The sequence below is a fragment of the Acomys russatus genome, chromosome 11 (genome assembly GCF_903995435.1).
Source record: "Acomys russatus chromosome 11, mAcoRus1.1, whole genome shotgun sequence".
In the NCBI taxonomy this organism is placed as follows: domain Eukaryota; kingdom Metazoa; phylum Chordata; class Mammalia; order Rodentia; family Muridae; genus Acomys; species Acomys russatus.
In genome coordinates, this window is record NC_067147.1 from 7,710,961 (window position 1) to 7,728,623 (window position 17,663).

Here is a 17,663-nt window from a genome sequence, read left to right on the forward strand (position 1 = left end):
AGTTGGTTGGTTGGTGTTGCTTCTTTGTATTTGCTTTTGTTTTACTTCCATGGGGACATTACAAGAAACAGGGCAGCTGACGTTGGAAGACAGAAAGGCCATCTTTCATTGTGGCAGGAAAGTCTAGAGGAGGTTACAGAAGGAAGGTGGCCTCAGGTAGCCTTGCTTGTTTGATGTCCAGGCGTGGCTTTTTCTGAGTCTAAGTGTGCAGGTTAGCCTCAGCCCAGGCATGATACGTGTCGCTTTGCCCACACTCAGGTTTGTTCAGGTGTAACACACTGACAACCTAGGGACCCCGCCTTGAGGAGTCCCAAAGGAATCCTACCATTTTTAGTTGCCCAGAGATGACTTTAAGGTCTTTGCCTGGCCATTTGCCCTTTTCACAATTGTCCCTAGACAGACTTTCTTTTTCGTAGTCTGAAAACAGATAGTAGATGCTTTAGGCTCAGAGCCATCCATCTGTGGAGTTGTGGTCTCACAGAAGGTTCCTAGAGAAAGTTCCCCTTAGACAGGAGTTCAGCGGCAGAGCCTGGCTGTGCTGCAGGAACCCCTGGGTGTGGAAGTGGGCCCCAGGCAGGGACTCGCCTGCCTTCTGCCTTTATCATGACGAGCATGGGTAGACTGCTTCCCCATGCAGTGTGCCAATCACCGAAGCAAAAGACTATTTACCAGGCAGCCAAATTGAGGAGGGAGCCCTGAGCCTTTAACTAACTACCTCCGTAAGGGGGGCAAGGTAGGGTGTGCATGTAAGCCTGGTTCTTGGCGGGTAGAGACAGGACAGCCAGGAGTTCAGGGTCAGCCTGTTACATGAGACTCTGACTCAAAAAAGAAAAAAAAAAGTAAATCTATCTTCTTTCTTTTGTTGTGTGTGTATATATACATATATATATATGTATACACACACACACACACACACACACACACACACACACACACACATACATGCTGGGTATAGAACTCAGGACCTCAGGAAGAGCAGACAGTGCTCTCAACCTCTGAGCCATCTTTCCAGCCCCAAATCTGTCATTCTTAAGGACAGATATTAGGGTTATTAATGGGATTAAGATGCAGGCATGGGGAAAGATGGCTAGAGGCAGAGAGAAGTGAAGGGCTTGATAGTCTCCATGTGCAGAGTCAACTTCATAGCTCTACATAGGATTGATATTCAGAAAATGGCTGCATCGGTGAGCTCAGAGGGTAAAGCTTTTGGTCTTCTAGTGTTAATAGGTCATCCATGCCAGGTGGTGGTAGTGGCAGCTACGGAAGCAGCAGTGGTGGATCTGTGTGAGACGAGTCTCGCCTGGTCTACAAAATGAGTCCAGGACAGCCAAGGCTACACAGAGAAATCCTGTCTCAAAACACACACACACACACACACACACACACACACACACACACACACACACACACACGAAAAGGAAAAAAAAGGAAAAGGAAAAGAACAGAAAGAAAGAAAAGTTCATCCATTGGTCATGTGCGCAGCCTTGAGTGGACAAGTGGTAAGATGGCTGATCCGAGTTGGACTGATTCAGCCTCCGCGGTCCAAAAGCAATCCAAAGAACCACTGCTCCCCTGCTCTGATCTACTCAGTGGACAGCACGTGCTCCACAGTTGTGTGGAGAGTGGGGACTGATTCTGACATAAGCTCTGGTGCTCCATATTTGACCACCTCCCCTTGGTGGGGAGGCCTGGTGGCACTCAAAGAAAGAATAAGCAGGCTACCAAGATGAGACTTGATAGCCTATGACCATATAGTGGGGGAGGAGGTCTCCCTTGGACATAGACCTAGGGGAGGGGACTAGGGTGAAAGAGGGAGGGAGGGAGGAGCGGGAGGATACACGTGATGGGATAACAATTGAGTTGTAATCTGAATTTAAAAAAAAAAAAAAAAAAGAGCTACTGCTGTCTGCCCTCGAGATAGCAGGGAATGCGGCATGCTTATTCAGCTTTTCCCTCTGTCTCCTCTTTATTGTGGAAGCCCAGGAACATGTTGTGACTGGACAGCCACCATATGGACAGGAAGCCCCTTTTGCATGCTGCCTGGGGACCCACGCTTGCTAGGAAGTTGTTAGACATCAGTCAGACGCTGCAGGGCAGGTGCTGGGTCCTGCCTGCTGTCCTAGGAGCCTCTTGGCGGAAGTAATGTAGCAGGAGACTGAGCTGAATCAGTGTGTGGAGAATGCTGTGGTGGCGTCTCTGGGAACGTGGATCTTCAGGGGTCTCTGCTCACTAGACACACAGCTTTGCAATGAAGCCTCTTGCAATGGTAGTGAAATCTCCGTCGTGAACTGGAACCATAGGTCCATGGGCAAAGCACTTGCTAGATAAGCATGGGACTTGAGCTCCTGTTTCCAGAAGCCATGGAAAGATGGGCTTAGAGGCCAGGTGTGGTGGCACACGCCTTTAATCCCAGCACTCAGGTGGCAGAGGCAGGCGGATCTTTGTAAGTTCGAGGCCAGCCTGGTCTGCAAAGGGAGTCTAAAGCAGCCAAGACTACACAGAGGAACTCTGTCTCGAAGAGAGAGAGGGGGTGGGGAGAGAGGAGAGAGACATGGGCATAGCATTACTTCTGTGATTCTAGGAATCGTTTTTTGTTTTTGTTTTATTTTGTTTTTTGAGACAGGGTTTCTCTGTATAACAGCCCTGGATGGCTGTCCTGGACACACTTTGTAGACCAGGCTGGCCTCAAACTCACAGAGATCTGTCTGCTGGGATTAAAGGTGCTGGCCACCACACCCAGCAATTCTAGGAATCTTAAGCAAGATGGAAAGTAGAGTCAGGAGCATCCATGGAGACTGGACAGCCAGCTGTCCGAGAATACACAGTGCCAAGGACACAAAGGGAAGGAAAAGGAAAAAAACTAGGTGGTGTAGTATATAACTTTTATTCGAGTACTGGGCAGGTAGAGGGAAGCAGATCTCTGAATTCCTGGCCAGCCTGGTCTATATAGTGAGTTCCAGGCCAGCCTGGTCTATGTAACAAGTTCCAAGCCAGCCAACCTATGTAATGAGGCTCTGTCTCAAAAACAAAACAAAACAAAACAGACAAACAAAAATTAAACTAAACAAGCAAACAAACAAAAACAAAAAACAAAAAACAAACACAAAAAACAGAGAGAGACTGTCTCAAATCATGTAACTAGCCAGTAAGAGCCAACACCCAAGGTTGTCCTCTGACCTCCGATGAGCATACAGTCTCATAGATCATACACATGCACACATAAAGACTTTCACATTTTAAATTTTGTGTTACATTTATTTATTTGACGTGGGGTGTTAGTGCCACAGCTCATGCGTGGAGGTCAGAGGACATTTGTCGGAGTTGGTTCTCTTCTTCCACCACGTGGTTCTCACTCAGGTTGTCAGCTCTGGTGACAGGGGCCCTTAACCGCGGAGCCATTGTGCTGGCCCAATTTTTTAAAAGTAATTAAAAAAAAATCCTCATAGTAAGAATAATTTGGAGCTTTTGACCTTTGTACTGAGTACACACAGGACTGTGGAAGTCATGGCTTAACAACCAGAAAATTCCACACAGAAAGGGAGCTGTGTGTAGCTGCTCACAGCAGAAGGTGTTTTTAGCTCTGAAATCATGGCTCATTTTCTGGGCGCATGACATTCTCCAGTGGTGCTTTGAGAAAGCCTCTTTGACAACAGCCACTTTGAGGTGGTGGTTTTGATGTAGGATCATTGTGGTGAGATGGTTCAACCTTGTGTGTTAAAATTTAAAAAATGACTCACTGGTATAGAAAACTGCCAACCTGTTCCATCTCTGAATGGGTCCAGAGGAAGTGGTGAGGGCCAGCGAGACAATGTGGGTGGGGAGGGGTAAGGCCAAGGGTGGGGGCTAGGCACCATCAGCCAGACAAGACGTCATGTGATCGCCACAACTTGTCTGTGGTGGGAAGGATCATCCTGAGCAGAATGTGTGCTCATACACTAAGAATTGGCTTGAATCTTGGCAGGATGACATCCTAAATTATCTCTTTCTTAAAGTTAAAAGATCTTATGTGTGTGCTGAGATGGGGAGGGCAGGGGAAGGGAGAGGCAGATATTTAAACCACAACATGGCCCTTTATTCTCAGCTCTGGGCTACACAGGAAATCCCTAATTAGACGTGTGACAGTGTCTTGGAATCTCTAATGATACACATACATTACAGTTAACATTACAAAAGCCCCTTTGAGTGATGGCTTGCGGGAAAAGGCTAGGACCTCCCCCTTTATAGTTGAGCCTACTTATTATTAATTTCTTAATAATTTGCACATTTTTCCTAGCCACAGAAGTAACAAAAGAAGATATGATCGAACATTCTGATGGCAAAGACTTGACCAAACAAAGTTATTCCATCGGTTGTATGGTAGTCACCAGACTCTATGAAAACCTGGAGAGCCTGGCTCTTCTGGGTTTCCACCATCTTTCCCATTTAGAGCACCATCTTGTCCTCACACAGCCCTTGGAGTCTTACCTTGGGTCACGTGGCCAGAAAGGGAGTCAGGTTTACAAGGCTAGCTATCAGGTGTTGAGGTATTGTTACCCCATCGCCAAGGCCAGCCATTCAGTCACAGGACCTAATAGAGCCCTAAGTGTCTTTTCCCCTGAATTTTGATGCCTCAGCACATCTAACTGGGAACCCGTGCGCTTCCTTCCAGTTAGAGAAGGGAATGTAATATCTGTAGCTTGTTTTCTTCATTGCCGTGGAGCATATGCCATATTGCTAAAACACCAAGTGGAGCACGGCTTATAAAGCGAACAGGAAATGTCTATTCTTCCTCTCCCCCCCTACCCAGGTCTGTCCAAAAGGGTCATCAATGGCGTGGGGAAGCTCCTGTGTGTAGGCGTGGTACACATGTACTGCAAGTGTGTACAGAAGTCTCCCCTTATCTGGTTTCATTTGTCATTCTTTTGGTAACCATAGTAAACTGCTGTCTGAGACTGTTAAATGGAAAATTCCAAAAACAAACAATGCATAAGCTTTAAACTGCACACCGCTCTGAGTCGTGTGATAGTCTCATGGTGTTGCTCCATCTTGCGTGAGATACTAATTATCCCTTTGCCCTTTGGATCTACACTGAATGTGATACCCACCCATTACTCACATGGATTAGCAGATTAGCAGCCACAGGTTCAATGGTTGTGTTCAGGTAACCCATGCTATACTTAATGGCAGTCCCAAAGCACAGACTAGTGATACAGGAAATGCAGATATGCGGCAAAAGACTGTGAAGCACTTCATTTAAGAAAAAAAGGTGAACATTCACAATTTATGGAGAAGAGGAAATTGTCTGCTATGGTTTGCCAAAATCTACAGAACAGATCTTCATCTGCAAAGCTGTGGAAAAGGAAAAAGAAATCGGTGTGAGTTTTTCTGTCACACTTCAAACTGCATTAAGTCACAGCCATGGCATGTGACAAGGGTTAGGCTGTGAAGAAGCATTATGTTATGTATGCCTCAGTACTAGCTGCGAGTACAGGCATCCATTTAGGGCCTACTGAGATGCGCGCGTGCACGCGCACATGCTAGCCTTCAGCTTAGTGCTTCTCCCATCAGTGTGCTGTGATTGGCTGTCTGTACCAGTCTGTTGTGTAGACTCAGTGCCCAGGACTGACCTTAACTGTCCGCCCTTCTCCATCCCCTTTGAATGGATCAGACAGAAGTGTGGAGTCCCTCCTTCTTTGTCTTGCTCCTTCCCTGTCTCCTAGCTGGCTGCCTTGGGTGATCCTCATAAGTCACCATGGAGACTCACGCACATGGAGGCCCTGTCTGTCGATGCCTCCTCACCACCCTGGCCCTCACTGTACAGAGCCCCTCTTCCTGTTCCCCTCTTAGCACTCTGTAGGCTGCTACAGAACCTGGTACACCTCTAACTGCTTTCCTTCCCCTTGCCTTGCCAGGATGCTGGTGGAGAAGTTCTCCGTGTCCCTGCAGGTCATTTCACCAGTGCATCCAGGGGAAACTGTCTTCTTGCCTAGACGTCACCCTTTGCCTTGCATTTTGGACTCCTCTAGTCTAAAGCCACACAGCCAACTGGAAGAGCTATTCCTCAGGTAAGCATTCTGTGCTGGCTACTTTTGTGTCAGCTTGACACAAGATAAGAATCATTTTAGAAGATGGAACTTAAATTGAAAAAATACTCCTACCAGCCTGGCCTGTGGACAGCTCTGTGATGCATTTTCTTGATTGATGATCAATGTGGGCGGTGCCAGCCCTGGTAGATGATCCTTAGGGTTGTAAGAAAGCAGGCTGCTAAGGGAGCCATGAGGAGCAAGCCAGTAAGCAGCGTTTCTCCATGGCCTCTGCATCAGTTTCCTGCCTCCAGGTTTCTGCCCTGCTTGAGTTCCTGCCCTGACTTCCCTCAGTGATGGACTGTTAGCTGGAGGCATAAGATGGAACAAACCCTTTATTCCCAAGTTGTTTATGGTCATGGTGTTTTATCACAGCACGAGAAACCCTGACTGAGACACACAGTAGAGGCAGTACAGGGGAACAGTACAGTCTGTCCTAGAGACAAGGGCCACCTCAAATAAGGAGATCCAAAGCAATGTTTTGAACAACATGGATATGTAACCTTTTATGAATAGAGGTGATTGTATTAGTTACTTCTCTGTTTTCTGTAACCGTAATAAAGAAAGATTGAGCATCTTGGTGGGAAGTCAGGGCAGAAGCTGAAACAGGAACCTGGAGGCAGGAACTGAAGTAAGGGGGGTGCTGCTTATTGGCCTGTTCCCAGGCTCATTCATGTTCAGTTACCTTTTCTATAGAGAGAGACCAGGCTTACCTGCCTGGGAGTGGTGCTGCCCACAGTGGCCTGGGCCAACTTACATCAGTTAGCAATCAAGAAAATGTCCCACAGACATGCCCACAGCCAATGTGAGGAAGGCAGTTCTTCAGTTGAGTGTCCTTCTTTGCAGGAATGTCAAGTTGACAACCAGTAGCATGTCCACTTAGAAAATTTACTAATTTAGATACATAAACTCTATTTTAAATTTGTATTTGTGTGTGTGTGTGTGTGTGTGTGTGTGTGTATTTAAATATATGCTATGTGTATGCAGTGCCTGAGAAAGCCAGAAGAAGGTTCTGGTTCCCCTGGGCCTGGCAGTTGTAAGTGCTGGGAATCTAACTTGTGTCCTGTGGAAGAGCAGAATGTTCTTTTAACCACTGAGCCATCTTTCCACACCCCATTCATCACCTTTCTAGAAGCCTACATTACAGTAAACAGCGGGCCTGGTATGTGCATGTCATACTGCCTTTTCCTCCTCTGTCCCCCAGCTCATCATGCATGGCCTGGGGGTGTTGTGTCAATCAGCACAGGGCCAAGCTCTGAGCCATGAGAGCCCATGGTAGTCACTCCTTCCTAAGCAGGGCTCTTATCTGTATTATGTCTCATAATAATTTCAGTTACCTGTGGCCAGCTGTGGTCTGGACAGTATTAAATGGGAGGATTCAGAAATAACTTACAAGTTTTTTTATTATGTTTTGAGTAGGATGTTGAAATTTGCGCCATCCCACCCATCAGCCTTGGATCTGTGTGAACCCTGATGTATTCTCACAGAGCATGCCCCCACTTCCTGATCCCCAGTGACCACACACTGATCCTTGAGTGTGGGAGGGCTTTCATTCAAGGAGCCTCTGGTCTACTTAGTGACTGCAGAGCACGAGCACAGTAATCCTGGGGCTTCAGACAGGCCGAAGAGACGTCATGAGGCTCCTTTCAGTCTGTGTGGCATCAATACTAAGAAGTCTGTCCCCAGCCAGAGCGTGCTTGAGAACAGTAGGGCTGCTCCTCCTTCCCTGGGGCTAAATTCATGCTCATTTTCACACAGTCACCAACAGGTTCTTCTGTAAGGGCATTTTTAAACCGTTTACTACAATCGTGCCCAACCCTTGGCAGTTGTGAGCTCATGTCCAAGATTAATATAAGAGAAAGATAAGGGGGAATTCAAAGTGGTTGCTGTTTGTCTGGCACACCTATGGCTGGTGACTGAGGTGGGGGCCAAACAGATGGCGGGAAGGCTGCCTCAGCCACCTACCCCAACCACAGCGTGAGCCTGATCTTGTCAGATCTCAGTTCATCTCCACTTTAAAGATGACCAGTAACATTTGCATGTTTCTTTTTAAGCTCTTTTTATTTAGTTTATATTTTATTTAGTTTATATTTATATTATATGTAATAATATATATGTGTGAGTTTTTTGCCTGTATGCATGTATGCACATGCCTGGTGCCCTGGAAAGTGAGAAGAGAACCAAGGTCCCGAGAACTAGAGTGTTGAACAGTCATGAGTTACCATGTGTGTTCTGGGAATCAAACTCAGGTTCTCCACAAGAGCAATAAGTGCTCTTAACCCCTGAGCTGTCGCTGCAGCCCCTCTAAAGGTTTCTATCCTGGGAGCTTGCAGTGTGTCTGAAGGTTGAAGGAGCAGCGTAACCTGCCTTCACCTACCCGTCGCTCAACCTCAGCATGGCCAGCCAGTCTCTCTTCCTTCCTGACAGCATAACATTCTATTTTTAGATGCTATTGCCCCTAAAAGCAGTAGCTTTTATGCACATCAGTCAGTGGAGCTTGATTGGCTTACATGTGTGTGTGGAGGTCACAGGACAGCTTTTGGGAGTCTGTTCCTGCCTTCCACTTGGGTGCTAGGAATTGAACTCAGGTCACCAGGCACGGCAGCAAACACTTTTTCTATCCCAGCCATCTTGCTGCTTTATAAATGTTTATAGGTTGTTCTGATTGGGATCAGAACAAAGTCCCAAGAATTGCAAATGGACTGTGTGATGCTGCCGTAAGTAATCCACACTGCTTCCGTGCCTTAACATGTCCACTTTCCTAGTCTTTTGGAAATACAATCTTTTCAGTTTTTCTCTGTTGTAAATAATACATCAATGTCTAGAAGTCTAGAAGGTGTCCCTCCTGCAGCATGAGATAGGAAGTATATGTGTAACCCCCGATAAAGGTTCACCTGGCTAGAACAAAAAGGGGTCAAATAAGGAAGTGATGAAAGAGAGAAGTAAGGAGACAGGCAAAGGAACAGAGAAAGCAGTTGGCTGGGAGTCGGTAGGCAAGGCTGGGTGTCAGAGAAAGGAAGGCTGCCTCAGCACTGGGGGTGTCAGGGGAGAGGGGGATGTAGCCTGGTGTTAGTACCAACTGCAGGTTTCAGGCTGGAGGCAGGTGAGATTGCCCATGGCACAGTGACCTGGGATCAGAGCTGCCCTGCCAGAGGGGGCCAAGTGACTTCCCAGCCTCCCTAGAGGAAGAACCCAGACCTTCCTCCCTCGGGTAGTGCTACTGAGCAGTGGACATGGTGCTGGCAAGACTTCAGAGCACTGGTGCTGAATCTTTGCTTTCTGGCAAGGTGCCTTCATTTGACATAAGTATGTCACACTGTGTATGTGAAGGGGCTAGGCACCAGGTAAGGGCCTCTTTATTGGATTGTCTTTGTCTCCTAATTGTAATCCAAGTCTTCATCCTACATTTAAGAGTGGAAGCAAAGCCATCCAGTCATAACTCTATAGTTTTGGCCAGAAACATGACTTTAGAGCAGTGGTTCTCAGCCTTCCTCACGCAGCAACCCTTTAATACAGTCACTCATGGTGTGCTGACTCCCCAACTATAACATTATTTTTGTTGTTACTTCAGAACTATAATTTTGCTACTTTTATTAATCATAATGTAAATATCTGATATGTGAATCCTGTGGGGGTCGTATCCACATATTGAGAACTGCTGCCTTAGAGGAATGTACAGGATTCTGAGGTCTTCCCAGACAGCCTCTCCTGGGCCCCTGAGTGGCTCAGCAGGTAAAGGCACATACAGCTAAGCCTGGGGACCTGAGCTGATTCCTAGAACTCACAGTGGAAGGAGAGAATCCATTCCCAAAAGTTGTCCTCTAACTTCCACATGTAAATCATGGCATACATGTACCTCTATACACAGACACACACACACACACACACACACACACACACACACACGCACATGTAGCACACACATACACATATACATGCACACGTAGCACATACACATAATTTAAAGTTAATGCTTTGTGAGCTGACAAATTACTTTTCAAATGTTGTGCAGTTAGCAGGGAGCACAGTTATCTTTAGAGGAAAGGAAGTAGGTGCTGGAGTCTTTTTGGCTTTGTTTTTTGTTTTTTTTGAGACAGGGTTTCTCTGAATTGCCATGGATGTCCTGGAACTTGTTCTGTAGACCAAGCTGGCCTCAAACTCACAGGGATCCACCTGCCTCTGCCTCCTGAGTGCTGGGATTAAAGGTATGGGCCACCACTGCCCATGGAGTGCTGGGTTTTTGAGGTTTTTTTTAAAGATTTATTTATTAGCCGAGCATGGTGGCACACACTTTTAATCCCAGCACTCGGGAGGCAGAGGCAGGAGGATCGCTGTGAGTTCGAGGCCAGCCTGGTCTACAAAGGGAGTCCAGGACAGTCAAGATTACACAGAGAAACCCTGTCTCAAAAAAACAAAAAAAAAAATTATGTATATGACCACTTTTATCTGTGTGTACATCTGCACACCAGAAGATGGCTTCAGACAGTTGTGAGCTGCCATGTGGGTGCTGGGAACTCAACTTAGGACCTATGGGAAAGCAATGAGTGCTTTTAACCACTGAGCTACCTCTCCAGCCCCAAATGCTGTTTTATTTTTTTTAAACAATCACCTCTTGAATAGAATCCCCTGTGTATCTTTCCATGACAGGAGAAAATCTTCCTCTGAGCAGAGTAGGAAGTGTCCTCACAGATGAAGCAAGCTGTCCAAGTGGAGCAGCTGGGCAAGGGCACAGGCCCCACCTCCAGGTCTGGAAGGCCTCCTGCATCTTCTCAGATTCTTGTGCAGGAATGCTGCCCCTGCAAGGGAAGCTGCCCCCAGAACCCTCCCATTTACCACCAGGCAGACTGACATACGACCTCAGATCAGCTCTCTGTGATGCAAGTTCTATGCCTTAGTGACAGGCATTGGCTCCCAGGATCCCAGAAGCCAAACCTTGTTTCTTCCTTCATTAAGAACAATTGAAAGGAATTGCTCTTCCCAAGCAGGGAGGGAACTGTGGAGGCCCACATGCTGCCCCCAGCACCCAGCAGACACCTCCCCTGGAAGGTAGAGCTGCTTCCCAAGTATGTGGAGGGTGTGTGTGTGTGTGTGTCTGTTGGTCTGTCGGTCTGTCTGTCTGTCCGTCCGTCCGTCCGTCCGTCTGTCTGTCTGTGTGTCTGTCTCTGTGTGTCTGTGTGTCTGTCTGTCTTGGTGTGAGGGAAGGTGAGCTGTCAGGAAGTTTGGGTGTAGACTGGGCCTCAACTTCTGTTGCATGTATTACCTGTATTACCCTGAGGCCCCCACAGCCCAGGCTCCCATTTTTACTGTGTGCACCTTTTCTGGAAGAGGGTCCCATGTGGAAACCAGCGCTGGAACGTAGAGCATCCTGCTTGCGTCAGGTGCCCCCAGAATGAAGGAGAAGCAACAAAGCTGAACCACTCTGCTGACAACCCTGGGCTTCTGACAGGGTGATATTCCCACTCTTCTCTTCAAACAAAGGAGAAGAAAAGTGAGGGTCAGGCAGACATTTCTACCATTATTCGTTCTGTTCTGTTTGGGCGTTTTATTGAAACTTTGCATCTGAAAACTTGGCAAGGGCCCAAGAAGTGATAGCGTGTAAATAGTTCCCCTCGGTGTTTACCCTCCTGCTGCACTGGGACTCAGCGGCACCGAGAGACCTTCCCGCTGGGACTGCTGCTGGGAAGTGGACTTGCAGCAGAAGCTGGAAGACTCCTCCCTGGTGCAGTGTCAGGGTCACACATGCCAAGGAGGCTGCAGCTTGGCTCAGAAGCCCACCATGTGAAGCAAGCTGGTCCCCATTTGTTGTCTGCTGCCTGTCTTTTTCCCTTTTTGGCTGACTTCCTTCCTCCCTCCCCTCTGATGCAGCCGGCAGTGAGGAAATAAATATCTGTCCTCTGTCATAGCTGTGGTGGCTAGGGACTAGCAGCGCACACGGTGTGGCTGTGCCCTTCCCGCTCATTTCCAGTCATAGCCTTCCACAGGACCTTTTCTTCACTAGCACCCTGGGAGGTGACAGCTGGGTGCTTCATGCTTAGCCTGGGCGGTGTGGCATCTGTTGACCCTCCTCCAGACTTCTCAGACACTCTCAAGCTAACTTCTTACCTCAGCCCTGGCAAAGACGTGACCTTGGACCCAGCATCAGTGTTGTTTTTATTTTGGGTTTTAAAAAAAAATTTTAATTATGTGTGTGTGTGTGTGTGTGTGTGTGTGTGTGTGTGTGTGTGTGTGTGTGCGTGCACATGTACAACAACAAGCTAATGGAGACTAAAGAAGAGCTTTCAGGAATCAGTTCTCTCCTTCCACCATAGTGGTCCCAGGGTTTGGAATTAGGTCATCAGGCTTAGCAGCAAGCGCCTTTACCAGTCGATCTGCCTCTGGCCCAGCATCAGCATTCTTGGTGTGGAGACCAGACACTGGCTGTTACACAGCTAACAACTGACTGTGTCACCCAAGGTTTTTAAGTTTTCTTTTCTTTTTTGTTTTGTTTTGTTTTTTGAGGCAGGGTTTCTCTTTGTCACCCTGGATGTCCTGGACTGGCTTTGTAGACCAGGCTAGCCTCAAACTCACAGAGATCCACCTGCCTCCCAAGTACTAGGATCAAAAGTGTGCACCACCACCGCCCGGCAGTTTTTGAGTTTTTTATGGCCTATCTTCCTTCCTTTTTGTTCTAGGCCTTCCTGACCAGGGACGCTATGGGGTCCGTCCTTCCTCTTCAGGGTCAAGCGAGTATCTGCACTAGGTTGCTTTGTGTCATTTGATTGGCAGCCCCTCACATCCAGTGAACTACACTTGGCTCACTCCCCAGTCTCATCTCCTTGCCTCTCATTTAGCTGCAGACCTAGAAAGCCTAGAGAGCCATTTGCTGCCGTGCACTGTGGGGTGAGGCCTTCTCTGGCTCCCTTGCTCCTCGCCTTCTGGAGGAAATGAGCCTCGACAGAGATGAACTTGAAGGCAGCTCTCATTTCTCCAGCAGGAAGTGCACTGGGAGCCAGACGAGCAGACGGAAGGCACTGTGACTCTCCCTCAGAGCAGCAGTTGAAAATGTGTTTCTCTGGGCCAGCAGGGGCTTGTACAGTTGGTTCCCCCACTGAGCAGCTGGCAGGGTGCCTCACCCTAGCAGAATGCCAGAGCTGGTGTCTCACAGCCCATCCCCCCCCCCCCCCCATTTCCAGTGGCCTCGATGAGTACCCTACCATGTCCTGCGGGAGTGTAAGGCACTCTGACTTCGTTTGCTAAGGGTGTGGTTTTGTTTGTTTGTTTGTTATTTTGGTTTTGGTTTTGCCTGCACTAAGAAAGCATCTTTGTGACAGAACAGTGGGACCCATGCACACACCGGAAAGTCTGTTTCCGAGCAGTTAGCCCGTCTTGAGCACAGGCACAATGTCTCTTTCTTGTCCAAATTTAAATGACTTTAAAAATACATATAATTTGTAAATGGCCTGGACAGGCTCAGAGAGATGGCAGCTTGGCTCAGGAAAAAGTCTTGGTTGTGGAGCGTTCTGTTCCTGGCAGGATGATGTCCTTTTCACAGAAGGAGTAGAACAGACAGGGCTGGCTGCAGAGGATTGACACAAGATGCTGTCTGAATATTCACTTCATAGTTCCATTTCCTGGAACCCAATTCTCTAGAGAAAAAGCACAGAATGCAGCAAGGTTGGAACACCCTACCCCACACCCAATCTCAAGTGATCAGGAATTCCAGGTGACAGAGTTCAAGAACTGCCAAAACCCTGCAGGTACACACGGCACACCACACCATACAGCCAACCCCCCAGGACGGGCCCTGCAGGTCAAGGTGACCTACCAGCAGCCTGCTTCTGACAGGATGTAGGACTGCACACACAGGTTCTGGTTAAAGCTATGTTACTAGCCTGAACACACTCCTGGGCGGGTGCAGTCCACACCATCTGAAGAAGCCGTCAAGGAACCCTTCCTGGGTAGTTCCTTCCCAGAAGTTCTCAGTTTTGGGCCCCTTTGTGTTATTTTTCCCATCCTCTCAGGTGTCCTCTCTGTCAGAAAAACACAAGGTGAGGCGGAAACACTGTGTAACTAGACCCAAAGACACAGGAACCCATGGGTAATCCTGTCTACCCTTGTAGCTGGAGCCCCAGAAGGAGCCTCAGGCACAGATGCCTGACCCTCTAGTTTCTCTGACGTGCCCAGGATTCCCCTCTGTCAAAGCAAGAGCAAAAACTAGTCAGTTGTAGGTTAAAACACCATGAAGTTTGTCTCTAGGAAGCTTTGGAGACAACAAACCAGTCTGACAATATCACTAGTTTTTCCCTTCCCATGACACCGCATGCTGAGGATTCTTAAAAGTGCGTTTGTCTTATGTCCCTATGTGTTTCATGGCTTCCTGGTGGAGCAGAGAGGACTCCAGCAGTGCACTGAGAACAGCTGGCCAAGAAGCCCCTGCTAAGGAAGCCACTGTGCTGCCAGCTGGAGCTACCCTAACCTGACTGCCCTGGTCCCACAGGTCCCCACTGCCCCAGCAGCTCTCCTTCCTGCACCAGGGCCTCCTGAGCAACCTCTACCTGCATGTGTCCGATTGCCCTCTGCCTCTGCTCCAGTGGCTGTTCCAGGTGAGGATTGCAGGCCAGCCACTAGGTGGCGGGAATGGTGCAAGGGTTGGATTGGCTGGGCACTTAGCTTCTTCTGGCCTTGGGTCCTTTAGATCCGGGACTGGCGGAAGGCTAACAGGCATTAATCCCCACTGTAATGCTAAGTGTGCCAAGGTTAGGGAGGTTCAGGGTCCTAACTGGTCCCAGACGTGGAGACACCCTCAGACTGTGTACCTCTAGGGTGCCACTGGGTGAGGGGTGTGGCTTTCTGGGGTACCTGGTGTTCCTAATAGGCTTAGAACTGAGTGACTGAGTTCATTCTAGTTGATAAGAGTGTCCAGCTGAACGCCATCTGTCTTCCTGTTGTCACAGTCATGAATGGCTCGTCCCAGTGGCACAGCTGGAGGGGGAGACAAGGGCTTCTGAGTTCATTGCTATAGACTGTCTGGAGTTTAAGGGTTTGCAGTTTTCTAAGAAACCAAAGGTGGTCTGGAAAAGCTTAGAACAGCTGCTCCCTCTGCCCCAGGTTCCTCCCTGAAGGAACATTTTGCCTTGAGGCAACACACCTGCCTGAGGATGGAAACCTCTGGTAGGTGAAAGGCTAGCAAACAGCCCAGGACCTAATGCTACTATCCAAATGTCCGGCATTTGCCTTGTCTTGGCCTCCCGCCCAGGCCTGTCCCTGACCGGGGATGGGCTCATCACAAGTTCCAGCTGGTACCAGAGCTGCCAGTTGAGGGCTGGAGCCCAGCTGTCAGTCAGGACTGCCATGTGGGGCCGATTGCTCAGACACTTGGCAAGCTCGCAGGCTGGCTGCCCTCCTTAGGGAATTTATTCTGCACCTTCTCTGGACCCTTGTGCTGCTTCTGTCCTGGAGGGAAGGACACTGGGACCCTGGGACCCTGGCCCCTTCTTGAGTTCCTGGGGTGGGGAGATGGGCCCTTGGGCGGGTCGGAGCCAGGAACAGTCAAGCTATTATTTCGTACCCACAGTGCAGTTCCTTTCTGCCCCTTGCACAAAATATGACAAAATACACAATCAGCCATTGGCAGGCACAAAGAACCTCTCTCAGAGATCGCCCACAGAGGGTCCTTGTGTGACCCTGACAGGCGAGGAGTGCCCTCCCTTTTCGTGGCTCAGTCTCCACTAGATTCTGAAACCCAGACCATGGGCTGCATGGAGAGGCTTCCCTATTTTGTGTCATCTCCATTAGACCAAGATGGCTACACAGGGCAGCAAAGTTGAATCCTAGCCCCAAGTGCAGGCTCAGGCTCTGCCACTTTTCCTTCTGCATTGCTTTGAGCAAGTCCTTGGTGTCATGTCTGTGTGATGGAGCTGACAGTCAGTGTGGATTAAATAAGAAACTCCTACAGTCTGTCTGGTCCTTAACCCTGTCCCCTCCCCTAGCTCCCCGGTTCTGTTCAGGCCTAGGCAAGGACACAGATGCTGCTTCATGTCTGTAAGGACCCTGGGGTCCCTAAAGCCACTGCAGGGAATGCTCCCTGGGAAGCCAGACATGGCTAGGCCTCAGGTGGAAGGAAGACCAGGGATAGGAGGGTGGCCACTCAAGACAGACTTCTTTCTCTTCCCCAGGCACATGGCTAGGTAAGGCCAGGCCCCATTTCCATATCTGAGGGAGAGACTAGCTGACCTGGTCCAGACTAAAGCACCTAAACTGGTCAGGCCACAGGCTATCCAGCTTCCCTGGGGTCCATTTTAAATGAAGAGTGACCATCAGACCATAGCACCTCAGCTCAATTGACCACTCCCTTGGAAAAGACATCCTATTGTCACCAGGGCTTGGTGGGTCCTGGGCTTGCCCTTTGCTTGCTCCAGAGCCTCCTGTGTTCACAGTGTACACAGCAGGTGAACAGACAGGCCTTAGCAGAAGCTGAGCAAAGGATTCATTGCAATTGGGCTCCAGCAGTCTCCTTCCTCATTGTATGTATGGGGGGGGGGGTGGCGGGTAGTGTGTCGGGGACCAAGAGACCCAAGAGAGTTATCCTAGGTGAGGGTGGAAGTGAACCCCGGTGCTGGCCTGGAGAGGGCTACACCTTGAGCCAGGCACGGCCTGTAAGATCAACGTCTGGGTACAGAGTCCCATTTTGCTTGCTGCCTTCAGCTGCATGGCCCTGGGTAGGGCGAGGGAAGCCTTGATATCTGTACAGCAACAATCATGGCAGTATCCTTATACCTTATTGATTTGGAAACATTAAATAAGATATATTTAATACATGATATTATATACACCTGGGAGGTGGAGGCAGGAAACCAGGAGTTCAAGGTTATCCTTAACTATTCAGCAAACTATAGGCCAGCTTCAGCTACTTGAGATCCTGCCTCAAAGGACTAAAACTAAAACAATTACTTGTATTATGAAATTTTGCTACTATTATTCTGTAATAAAAATCTTTTTTTCTAGAGGCAGGCAGATCTCTGTAAATTGTAGGCCACCCTGGTTTACAAAGTGAGTTCCAGGACAGCCAAAGCTACACAGAGAAACCCTGTCTAAAAACAAAAACAAAAACAAAACAAAACTTTTTCCCCCCTAGTTGTTAACATGGCCTCCAGAAACATCTTCAAGAGCTTTTGGTCTCCTCTGGGATCTCAGCATAGATGGGCTATTCCGTCAGCCTGGTGAGTACCAGGGTACGAGGTGGGTACTCACACTCTGGAGCTTGCCCCCACTCCCACCTGAGCCCCAGCCCAGCATGCTGTGGGGATATTGCATCACCTGTGGTGGAGACATCAGGCCACACATCTTTGTCTCTGGCTCCAGTGTTAGTGACAAGCAGAGCCAGCAGGCTCCTTGGCACCTCCCCGAGCCTCTTGGTTCGGTTCTTGGTGCCTCCTGGGATCCCTATACCATCCAGGAAGGTGAGTTCTGCCCCAGGCAGGTTCTTGCTGAAAGGGGACAGCTTGTCATCCAGGTTCTTCTACCAAGGACCCAGGAAGGAGAGCCTCAGTACATCAGAGGAGCATTTTGGGCTGACATCACCAGGAAGGAAGCCTCAGAGTTGCCCCTCCACCCCCATGCTCT

The 17,663-nt window shown here is 48.8% G+C and overlaps 1 protein-coding gene across 1 annotated transcript in view; it reads left to right on the forward strand.

Annotated features, from left to right (window-relative positions):
* Fam178b (family with sequence similarity 178 member B) overlaps positions 1-17,663 on the forward strand; it is a 99,351-nt gene that overhangs the window by 9,083 nt on the left and 72,605 nt on the right. The window contains exons 4-6 of the mRNA XM_051152793.1: positions 5,892-6,044; positions 14,539-14,644; positions 17,176-17,260. Of these exons, the coding sequence (XP_051008750.1) occupies positions 5,892-6,044; positions 14,539-14,644; positions 17,176-17,260 (344 nt within the window). The remainder of the gene's footprint in view (positions 1-5,891; positions 6,045-14,538; positions 14,645-17,175; positions 17,261-17,663) is intronic.